At 35.7% G+C, this 12,617-nt stretch overlaps 1 protein-coding gene across 17 annotated transcripts in view; it reads right to left on the reverse strand.

The window, feature by feature from the left end:
- Positions 1 to 12,617, reverse strand: part of SEMA3A (semaphorin 3A) — a 453,431-nt gene that overhangs the window by 120,275 nt on the left and 320,539 nt on the right. For all 17 annotated transcript variants that reach the window (XM_025449180.3, XM_049096230.1, XM_035701936.2 and 14 more), the window contains one exon: positions 4,301 to 4,420. In XM_025449180.3, the coding sequence (XP_025304965.1) occupies positions 4,301 to 4,420 (120 nt within the window). The remainder of the gene's footprint in view (positions 1 to 4,300; positions 4,421 to 12,617) is intronic.

Here is a 12,617-nt window from a genome sequence, read left to right on the forward strand (position 1 = left end):
ATGACATTATGAGAGTATTTATAGAGTTAATATTTTCCAGCTCTCATCCTAGTCCATCTTTCTTTAGATTTCCTGCCCAGTATATAGAAAAGGCCCATTTGGAATTTGAGAAAACATCCAGAGACTTTTTTGAAAAGCTATACTCCTCCTAAATTCATACATTTTTTTATTAACAGATGTAAATTTGAAGGGGAAATACCATATACTATAAGCCATTTGGGAATATTCTGTCTCGTAAGGATGACTTACGCTTTTCATTTGAATGGCATGGATGCAGAGAGCTTAAATTCAAAACTCATCTGTACTCTAGCTCTGAATCATTCCTTCCGTGAACTCTGCATGCATTTTTATGATAAACACACACATGTGTATAAAGTATGTGACCCCACTGTCAGTTATCTGGAGTGTCAAGTACCATTGGCAAATACCCAAGAATTGATTGACACATATCTTATAGAACTGGAGTTAATTAATAGGTCTACCAATTCCCAATTGTACTACAGGAAACAGAAAATCTGTTTAATACAGTAATCAATGACATACTGTGTGTGGTCAGAAGACATTCACTATGTGGCAAAAGTAGATTTTGAAATAGAGTATTCAGAAGCATAAATACTGCTATTAAAATACTAGGAGGTGAAATTAAGGTCTATTGTCGTAACAGGAAGACTAGGCAAGAGTTTTCTCTTTTTTTGGCAAACTGTTTTTATTTATTTATTTATTTATTTATTTATTTATTTATTTATTTATTTAAAGATTTTATTTATTTAATCATGAAAGAAGGGAGAGAGAGAGAGAGACAGAGGCAAAGGCAGAGGGAGAAGCAGGCTCCATGCAGGGAGCCTGATGTGGGACTTGATCCCGGATCTCCAGGATCATACCCTGGGCCGGAGGCAGTGCTAATCCACTGAGCTACCTGGGCTGCCCTGTTTATCATTATTTAAAGGAGCTGTTAATTTCCTCCTACAAGATCTGTGGCTACTAAATGATAATGGGAGTCTTGAATTGCTTCTAACGTGATGTCTTTATTTCTGTGGCTTTCAGTCATCTGAAATGGTAAGGCCATAATATCATTTTCTAGCAATGAGTTTCAACAATTTGGTGAACTCAATGTAAGACACTGAGTTATTTTAAAGAAATAACACTGCAAAGAGAAAACTGAAGGTTAAAATGTCTTCAAAGGCCATGGTAAAGGTGAAAAGCAGAATTTTGCGTGTAATAAAATCATCTGTAATACGTAAAGGCAGAACACAGTTTAAAAAGGATACTATTTCATTATTTTATGTAGTGTGAGGCAGGTAACAGCAATGTATTAGTGCTACTTATAAACTAGAACATAAGACAGAGTGATGCCCTTGTTCTATATGAAAAGTCATCCCTGTACATAAAAGTTTGTAAATTCAAACTTCATGAGAATGAATCCGAAAATCATTGCCTCAAGTACTCTTCATTGTTATACGTTGTTATATGTTCCTCTTCCAGTCTTTCCATGACTGTCATTCTTTTCCTACATGCATAACTGTCTAAATCCAAGGGTAGGATTTTAAGTACCAGTATAGATTAACTTAAAACAGATTCTCTAAGACACGTTAAGCATTTGAAAATTAAATTTTATGTTGTCTAGACAAGCTATCTTGATAATATCTTTTCCAGAATTTCCTAGATTGACTGTCTAGACTGCCCCAAATTCCCCCAGATGATTGCATAATCATCTTCCATCCGACCCCCTAAAGAGTCTGGAACAGTATTTCCCGATATATAGCTGCCATGCAAATTAAGGCCATTGAGCTTCTGAAGGAGGACCTCTCTCAAAAGCTCTGAATTCAGAATTTCAGGAAAATATTTGTATCCCAATAATCTTACCTCAAAGGAAATTAGAAGGGAAGCTTCATTTATTTATTTCAGTGGAAAAAATGGCTTCCTCCAATTTCCTGGGTAAATGGCCTGGCTCTAGAACCTGTACCTCTCCTTTCCCTTGCCCACCCACGAGGGAGCAATGAATAGTTGATGAGTTATAAAAGGAATATGCTGTGAACTCTACTAAATAGGAAATTCAAAAAGATTTTTAAGAAACCAATATTTTGGGGGAAATGATAAAAATACAGGAACAAAGCATGGTATTTTAATTTAAATGGCCATCAAGATCATCGAAGCTTTGAATTTTAAAATGAAGGAAACTAAGATAACTGCAGAATCATCTGTTAAAAAAAATAAGAGCCCAGTGCAATAATTTATAACATCTGATGAAAGGTGGCAAGGTAACACTAACATGAAAGACAGCAACAGTCTGAGATGCAGATTTACATTTTAAAAATGATAACTGACATTTTTTCAGTACCTACTACGTATTAGACAATGTGAAACTCTCTCAACAACCATATATAAATGGAGACACAAAGAAAGTAAGTGGCTTGTTCCGGATCAAGCATCTGGTCTCAACTGAGGTCAGACGAAAGCCCTGCACTCTGCGACAGAGGACACGTGTTTAACAATGATGGGATTAGAACTCCTTGAGTTTCTATAACAAAAAATGTCAGCGGGTCATGCCCTTACTAGGAGGATTGGAAGGCAGTTGGAGTCCACATCTCACAATATAGGGACACTGGAGATCACTGGGTTATTTTTTCAGTTTTGTTTTATATACTATGAGACAAAGTCTCAGAGAGGTTAAGGAATTTCTCCAGTGCTTTGGAGCTAGTGAGTCATAGGACAAGATCAGAAGCCAGATGCGACTCCGCGGCCCATGTCTTTTCTATTAACCAGCACCAGGCGCTCAGCTCTCCTGATCCCACTGCCCTTGACAGCGCAGTCCCTGACTGATGGGAAAGAGGTTCTCTAGAGGCTTCTTCAGAATACAGGACAGTGGAGCAGTTGGCCTCACCCGAATCTGGGGGGTGCCTGACTATAGGAGTCGCTGAGGCCAAAGCACACAGGGAGAGCTTTATCCAGGAGGTGCTAAAACGTTAAGCTCACAGAGTCTCCTGGACCATGTGCAGGAAATTTTTTCTAACTTTATCAGTATGAAACAAGGAATTTAGGTGGAATTGCCCTTCCTCAAAGTGAGCTTTTACTTAAAACTCTTGGGTTCTGAAGCAAGTGTGCTACGCAGGCTTGTGTGGGAGAGGAGGAGGAGGGTGCAGCAGGGAGAGGCTCATGAGGGGCAAATGGGCACCAGTGACACCTTAGTCTTTCCAGGATCATCGATCCAGTAATAACAATTGTGTTTAGTCTAGAAGCCACATAGTCTCCAAGGTGTCTCCTTATACAAAGAAGTTAGGGCACACACACACACACACACACACACAAAAGAAGTTAGGGCACAAACTGTTTTGATTTCTAAACCTTTGGGTTGAAAACATATTTTTGTATTACTTTGGGTACCTTAAGAAAATTTAGGGAGAGAATCTTATAAAGAAGTGGCTAACATGTAAATTAGATTTTATCTTTAGGATTTCAGAATTATTTGGGGAATGAATCCTTTATTCGTTGACTATTTCTGAATTCCAACTTGAAACAAAATTCTGCCACAAATTATTTTCTCCCATGAATGCTTTTGTTTTTCTGGCACTTTGTGCCAAAAAAATATAAAAGAGCTTATAACTGAAGGCTGCTGGTGTGACCGAATTCGTGGACTTGCTTCCAATGCTTGTAACTTTTCCTTAAAGTATTTCCCTAACCTTAAAGTATTTCCCTAATCTCTAGTTTTACTGAAATTTACCTAACTTTCATTTCCTCGCTGAAACATCTTTTTTGTACAACAAATTAAAGAAACATGTTTTTTTCTTTCCCATACTGCCAAAATTATAGCTCAAAATCCAGAGACCGAGCTTAGATGGGCAAGAACACAAATGTGAATGATTTAGGTCAAACATGAGATCAGATCATTGTGCACATGTATGGCATCTTTCCTCGACCCCCAGACAGAAGGAAACAACCGTGGTGGCAGGCACTTGTGGCTGGGGATGGAAAGGAGGGGGAAGCTAGCAATATACGAATGAAGGAGAAAACAGCACACATTCAGCCTGCTGACATCTGCTGCACATGCAAAATGGATGGGACTCTGTAATCTGGGGCGAAAGCAAATGCTTTCTTCCTTCCTCCCTCCTGTTCCATAGTTATTGCTGAGTGATGGTCACATTCTTTTTGCACTCACAGATTAAAATTAATAACAGCATTTGAATTTGAAGTACGTCCCACTGAATAGTGAACCAGAAGCTAAATGAGCTGAAGAAATTAGTAATGAAGCATTTGAATAGGAAGGGGTCATGGGCAAATACCATTTTTTAAACGCCAGCTTTACCTCAGGATGATGTCCAATTTCAATGTAGGTGCAAATTGGATGAAAAGCCCCCGTTCCACAGGCGTACAAGTGAGTCTGATTATAAGCCTTAAGCACCTTGATGAAATTAGCACATTCTTTCTGTAAAACAAAAGGAAGACCAGTGAGTTCTAGCAGTCAGCAGGTCTGAAGGATCCTCGAGGGTCCTAGGCATGCTTGAACAGATTTCTTTCCTTTTGTGTCCTTTTCACAACATTTTTAGGGCTTATTTTTCTATTGTTTGTTCATATTATTAAATGAATTAAAATATAGATATTCTTATTCTTCAGGAGCCAAACATTCTCTTCCATAATTGTCCACTAAAACTCTTTGCAATCTATTTATACAAAAGTGGAATAAAGGTATAGATAATCAGTAACCACAGGTGATTTTTCTAGAGATGAGGGGAACAGGAAATTATGCAGTTAATTAATGATACTTAAAGAATACACTGGTGAAATTTCTTTGCAAAAATCAGCTGTAAGTTTAATTTTAGAAAAACAAAACAAAACTAAAAGATAATACAACCTTCTATTAAACATGAATTGTAAACATTATTAATAACCAATACTGATGGACAGTTGACTTTGAACTGCAGTTCTGCTCGCTGGTAAGCTCTATAGAGCGTAAGAAGGTAAAGTGAAAATGTCACTTCAACCTCAAAGACAGTGTGGATATATTTGTACAAGATAGAGAAGATTTCGAGTATAGAATATCTGTAGGCAGAAAGATCTTTTGTAGAGTGAATGTAATTATCAAATATTTTCTGTAGATTCATAGACATCCTGAACCCATACATGGATCACTTGCCCAATGAACCATGAATCCCCTCAGATAAAGAGCAGTTAGTTATTCTAGTCAATCAGATTGATGATATTCTAGTCAATCTTATTTATAGAAGCTTAGACATTATTTATAGAAGCTTTTATTTTCTGAATAAAAGATCACTTAAAAAACAGAATGGACAGTTAACTAAGTATAATTTAAGTAAACATTTGGAAAGAAAAAAGAAAATGGACAGAGATATTTATATTCTCTATTTGTTCTATCTGTAGTTCCAGTGAAAGAAATTATTTTTCTGTGGACAGGAATCTTAGCTTTTTGTCCCTGTTGATAAAAGATCTGAGGAAAAATTGGATAATCAGAATATAAACTGATAGTTTTATTGCCAAAAAATTCCAGGGCTGGGAAGACTCAATTTTTGCAAAATATTTTTAAATATACAAACCTATATCAATATTATAAAAAGAAAAAAATGAAAAGAAAAATCCAAACTGTCAAAATAGCCTCAAATAAAATGTTGTGGTCTGTTAACCACATAACACATCTTAAAAATTGAATACATATGAGTAGAAAACATGAGTTCATCATGGAATACATAATATCTATTTTGAAAATAGTCAAATGAATATTCATATGATGAATAATAAAAACATCATTGAAAATGATTTTGTTATTGGTGATAGACTGGCCTAACTAATTTTGTGTTTCTGCCTATAAACATTTGGGAATAAGAACCAAATATGTAACCAGAAATGCAGATAAAGATGAAATGCAGACTATATTGCAAGCAGCGTTGGCAAACATAACAGAAGATTGAGTCGATCCCAGCAGCTCTAAGTAGGTAACACTCCCAAATTCACTCCCTGTGACATGCGACTTTTTAAGTGAAAGCTCAGAATGCATTTGGACTTTGGTAGCCAGAGTTTATAACTGAGGTGTTACAATGACTTAAGTATGTCTCCGCATGATGCTTATCCTCTGTGTTTGCTGCTGATAATTTTGGTTTTAACTCTATGCCTCCAAAGTAAGGAGCACACAACCAAGCTTGAGCGGATAATTATTATTTAAATTCAAATAATTGCTTTCCATCGTCACTGACTTTTCTGGGATGAAACCTAAGGATGTCTATAAATACATTGTACCATCCCTGCGTGGCGCAGCGGTTTGGCGCCTGCCTTTGGCCCAGGGCGCGGTCCTGGAGACCCGGGATCGAATCCCACGTCGGGCTCCCGGTGCATGGAGCCTGCTTCTCCCTCTGCCTGTGTCTCTGCCTCTCTCTCTCACTGTGTGCCTATCATAAATAAATAAAAGTTTAAAAAAAAAAAATTTTTTTCCAAAGGTGAAGTAAACCTATGTAAGGTAAAATATGTAACTTCCTAGTTATGACTCCCGATACTTTCTTAACGTAGGCTGAGTAGTTTAGAGGAGCAACTAAAATAAATGTCTAATTTCTACCACTGTTTTGCCATTTTAATCTTGACTTGTTTGTCTGGTAAAGCATTATAACATATAAAATTAAGCTCTGAAATCAATTAATTTAGCAAGTTGCTATGAAGATAAATTTCCTGACTCTGAGATCTTACCCATACATAAAGATACATCTCAGATGAAACAGATAAAATCTAACTTCCAAGACTCTCAACAACAAACTCCTCATTCTGTAACAGTTTCTCTCATCCCAAGAGGCTAGGGCATGAATGTCTATGCAGAGGGAAGAGGTTGTGGAGAGGGAAACATCTGATAAACTCATTTACAAATCAGGCATTCATGAGTCTTACCCAAAGGACTTATTTGTACTTTAAAGAATATCCAGTCATTTGCAAAGAAGTCATTTTCAGGGAAACGTTTCATGGCACTCCTTTTTTTGAAACATGTAGGTGGCCACATACTCTGCTTTTACATAAAGACAGCCATCCCTAATTGTGGACTCAATATTATAGCATTCATGATTATAAATAATCAGTTCCGGCACCATATGTTGAAACCAAGAAACTGGCTGTGTATATATATTGGTAAGCAAACGAATATTCTAATAAATAATAGTGGCAGAACCAGATGGATGTCTTGTTCTTTTTAGAAAAGCACAGGGTTTCAGTTTGCCTGCCATGCCTTTAAAGATATGCATGCAATTTTGAATACAAATCCAAACTCTGTAATCTAATTAGTAATACCTAAGAGCTTCCTAGAAATCTGAGACTAGACCCTAGTTTTTCCACAATGAAAAAAAAAGAGGAAATATTTTATGAGCATGGATTCTTGTGAACACAAATGAAGATTCGTGTCATCTCTGCAACAGTTAGGAGTCCTAAAATCATAGAATTTGTGAGTTCATATTCTTACAGACTAGGCAATTGATTAGCAATAATGAATAATTAAAATCTCAGGATTCTTGAAAACTATGGAATTAAGCTACAATGAATAGTGTAATTTTAATTTGTTTTCTATTAACTGTCAGAGAAGCATCACTAAAATGTGACAGCTATCCCTCCACAGAGCTGCTGGGGGAAAAACAGTCACAGGACTATAGCTGTGAAACCTGGCAAACGGTTCCTCTGAGAATACTGATAACAGAGTCTATGTGTGCTACAAAGGCAGGGGACCCGCCCTATTGGCCTAAGGCCTGGAATGATCCTGTTCATTTCCCCAATGACTCTCCTCGTTGGCAAGCAGGTTGTATTGTTGCCATGCCCAGGGGCTAGCTCAATATTATTTTGAAGTAAAGATTGATGCAAATAGAATGGAGAGAAATTTCTTAGGTTTATAGAGTAGGTTAAGACATTTGAAATGAAACAAAGAAATATTTTCTTTCATTTCATTCATTTTGAATGAAATACTTTCAAATTGGTTAAAAAAAAATTGCTCCAAAGACATAATGAATTAAAAGTACTGGACAGAGAAGAACCAAAAACTTGAAAGGGACATTGTTCCTTAAAACAGAAAACCCACATAAAAGAGTATCAATTCTTCATTCATTTGCTTTCATTCTCTAGCTTGTTGCTGCCAAGGGGTTTTTGGGGTGTGTGTGTGTGGTGTTTGCTTTTTTTTTTTTTTTTTTTAATGTTCCAAAACAGGATATTCATTTTATTTGGAAGCAGCCTGGACATTCCTCTAAAAAGAAAGAAGCGTGGCAGAAAAAGGAAACACACTTCACACATTTCTGTTCTAGGGAGGCAGAAGAAGAGTGATTCTGACCTTTTCTTGAACCGTGACAATTCTTAAAACTTAGAATGTAATGTACTTTTTGGCATTAAACTACTGCACTGCTTTGCTCAGCACCAGCGGATTTACAACGTAATAAAGAAAATGTAATCAGTTCAAAATGAATTCATTTTTCAAATCTTGATCTTTTTTGGAACTTAAGTTGATCTGCACAGACAAGTTTAGCAACAAGTTGGCTTCCCGAGAGTCAGGCAACCATACCGACCTCTTATTTTACTGAAATGTACTCCAGATCAACAGCATTACAAATTGTTAACTTTGCCTACGAGTAAAAGCAAAGGCAGTAATAAACCAGTAAACCCCAAGGCCACACCTGAGGAGCAATGATTCATCATCCCTAGTGACAAACCATTCGCACTTACTTTTTAAAGGTTTCTGGGGCTTTCAGATCAAATTGATAGAGGAAATACACAAAAGAGATATTAGCCTGGAAAAATAAATTAGAAAGAAAATGTCTACCCCCAGAAAGAAGATGTAGGAGCCAAATGCACCGTGATTCAAAAACAAACATTACAAATATGTAACACTGATTAGACTATGTTACACAGACTTTTCCCGGACGGTTACAAAAATAAAGTCCATCCATCTGTCAAAACAACTGCTCCATGCATGAAAATTAAAACAGAATTGAGGTGTTTTTAACTAACTTCCGATAATTATACTTTCTACAAAAGAATGTAATTTACCTCCAATTCCAATTACCTCCTTGAATGTTCTTAAATTATGGATGGAGCATTGAAATGTTACTCTAAATAAGAGAAAAGAGGAGAGAAGGCTATGAAGATGAACAATTTCTATTCAAATATATTCACTTCATGATTAAATCAAACAACTTGTTCTGGTTCAAAAAAAAAAAAAAAATCTACCTGAAATGAATGGGTGTAGTATAGCATTGCCTCAGGTCAGTGAACATTCATGTAAAAGAAAAAAGTCTCTATCCCTTCAGTAGTTTATTTAGAAATATTTTAATGTATAATCTATCATCTGGGAAAGCAAAGGAATCCTTTCCTATCATGATGGGTGGATATATTTCTGCATGAAAATCCATTAATAAGCTTAATTCCTGAAGTTAATCTGTTGACTTTCTTTTTCTCTGGTCAATTTATTTGGCAAGCTGGCCAAATACTAGAATCTTCGTGCCAAAGCAGTAATCCGTGAGATTGTTCCTGTCACTCACTCCATCCCTCTCTCTATTTAAGCTGTCCCATACTTATCTAGCAATAATGTTTGGTCTTTTATTCTTTTAACACTGTGCTATTACAGCTGTGACCAGATCATCCATAATCATGTCTTCCTAATACCTGAGCAATCATGAAAAGATGTTATAATATATCTCTTCTTCAAAGAGGCATATGTAAAAAAAACTAAGATTTGACTGTGTTCTAATTATAATATTAGCCATCTAATGTTGAATTTGTGACCTGGAATTTCATTCCCCTTTTGTAGGCTGTTCCGTCCATTTTGGGAGATGTTTTCACCTTCACTATTTTTTTTTAAGATTTATTTTATTTATTTGAGAGAGAGCACGTGCACATGCAAATGGGAGGGGAGCAATTGGGTAGGGAGAGGATCTCAAGCTGACTCTGTGCTGAGCTGGAGCATGACCCAGAACTCAACAGCATGGCCCTGAAATCATGACCCAATCTGAAATCAAGAGTCCGACACCCAACCAACTGAGCCAGCCATGCACCCCTGGTTTCACCTTCATTTTTAAGAAGAATGACAGAATAATAAAAAGAAGGGACTTTCTCACCTTAAGGCTTTGTTTCGTTTCGATTTCAGGAATTTTTTTTTTTTTTAATAAAGAAAGTGTGTGCACAAGCAAGGGGGGAGGGTCTGTGGAAGAGGGGGAGAGAGAGAATCTAAAGCAGGGTCCATGCTCAGCACAGAGCCAGTCACAGGCTTCATCTCATGACCCTGAGATCATGAATTGAGATGAAATCCAAAGTCTGACACTTAAACGACTTTGCCACCCAGGAGCCCCTGGAGAATTTTTAAAAATGATTCAATTAGGACAACAAAATTGGCCTTATTTCATTGCTATTTAAGTTTTAGAGCCTATTCATGTTAATTTATCAATCAAGCTATAACATCTATACAACTATAACAGAAAAATATTTTTTAAAGTAGCTTGAATGATAGACTAAATGAAGACTCCTACACAAGGCTATCAAATCATTTTACTTTTCACCTCAGGATTGGCCATTTGTCTGAAGTTCTAAAAATACTGATTAAGATTCTATAAACATTTTCCTTTCAAATTACTTGAGACCTTCAAATTCTGTCAAAAGGACTATGCATAGAGGCACTGTTTGTACAACATTATAGTAGCAAAAGTTGCTCAGTGCAATTCTATTCTACTATTTAAAGAAGTTTTCAGCAATTTCACTTTGAGCTTCCATGCAGACCAGAGGAACCAATAATATCTACGTTTTATCTTGTATTTTCTTTTATATTGTGCCATCAATATAATTAATTCTCACATTTGTACCATTCACTGGAGTTACTTGATTGTGAGTGGTCCATAATATGTGCCTCGTATAACCTTTCTTCATCTTATATTCAAATGAATGCATACAACTGTAAAATATTATGTGAAACCAGCCTAAATATTTTCCTGCCAAACCAGGAGAACTATTAGTAGTCAAAAATCCCTATTCTGATTTCAACGATAGTATGTGTTTTCCAATTTTATGCAACGTGTCGAATACTTAGTGCTTACTTACGCCTTAAAGTATCTAAGTCTATGATTTTCAGCAAGTAGATAGAGTTATAATCTAAAGAGATTATTGTGGAGAGAATTAGTTGGCATATTTAATTTTAGCATATCTTCTTTATTGTAATAGAATTTAATACTCAAATAAGGGAAATAAACTGCATCTTTAATCACATAAGAGATATGGCTATGAGGAAGGAGAAATAAAAATGAAATCCAGATTGTAGAAGCATGCTTGATTTCAATGACATATACCTCTCCTCTACCCTCTGTCTTGTCTCATATGAAAAGTGAAAAAGTTTTTGGTTGTATTGCTTAATGTCCAAAGTACTAAATGGTGTTATTTAGTTAACAATATAAAATATTCTCTTAACATATCTCCTAATAAGTGAGACTCCTTGGCCATTTACGATAATACATATATAATGTATAATGTATATTATATGTATATATACACACATATGCACATATATGTGTGCATAGGTATTACATATATTAATTTTGAAAATAATTTCTGAACACAATGAAAATTTGGAACTTTAGAATTTTAAAATCTGTTTATTTATTAATATTTTATAAAGATGTTAGTTTTTCTGAGATATTTATTTACATTTGAAAAGATATTCTCAGAGAATTTAAGAAAAACATACAGGGGCACCTGGTTGACTCAGTCAGAAGAGCATGTGATTCTTGATCTCAGGGTCATGAGCTTAAGCCCCATGTTGGGTATAGAGAACACTTAAACTTTAAAAAAACGATAGAGCAAGAGTAATTAAATAATAACAAAATAGAAATAATATGGAGGTATTAATCTGATGCTTTAAAAGTTTAGTCAGACATGGGTTAGAATTATTCAGATAACATTTTTCATTTGCTGTATGGTTATCAGAAAGTTACCTAGGATCTCTGAGTCTCAGTTTCCTCAACTAAAAATGACATCAATTTTATAGTAGTGTAAAGTACTTAGCATAATGCCTTAGTACGTATTAATCAATCAGTAGGCCATGTTATTTTATTCTTAAAATAAGAAATCATCTGCTTATTTGATTTGAATATTTCCATATCTGTTTAACTCTTGCACCACTCCGCATATTGTAAGATGATTTGGGTGAGAACTCTATCATGAATTGTTCCTTCTTCTTAAGGACAGATAATGGAGTTTAATCCCATACTTAATGCAAGAAGTGGTGGACTGAATATTAATCTGTACAAAGAAAAATTGTATTTTGTTCATTAGAATGTTCATGAAATTCCAGTCTTCCAAGTGTGGAGGCATATAAATTATAATGACTCTTTATCAAAGTGGTAGATAACAGAAATCACTATCAGCCAAACAGCAAATACAGCAATTGTTTAATAATTATAGCAGAATTGTACTGCGTCAACTTATATAAGCTGGAACTACATTTCCTAGAATTCTCCTTCCCATAAAGTGGTTAAAATTGACCCTAAAAGAAATCTGCATGAGATGTGGAAGGTAGAAGTTGAACTGCAACCATAAAATTCTCAAAGTTGTTGTAATCTGCTGGCTACCTTGTGTGTGGGGGGCAGCCACTGGCCTTCTACAAGATCTTTCCTGTT

Source organism: Canis lupus, chromosome 18 (assembly GCF_003254725.2).
Source record: "Canis lupus dingo isolate Sandy chromosome 18, ASM325472v2, whole genome shotgun sequence".
NCBI lineage: Eukaryota > Metazoa > Chordata > Mammalia > Carnivora > Canidae > Canis > Canis lupus.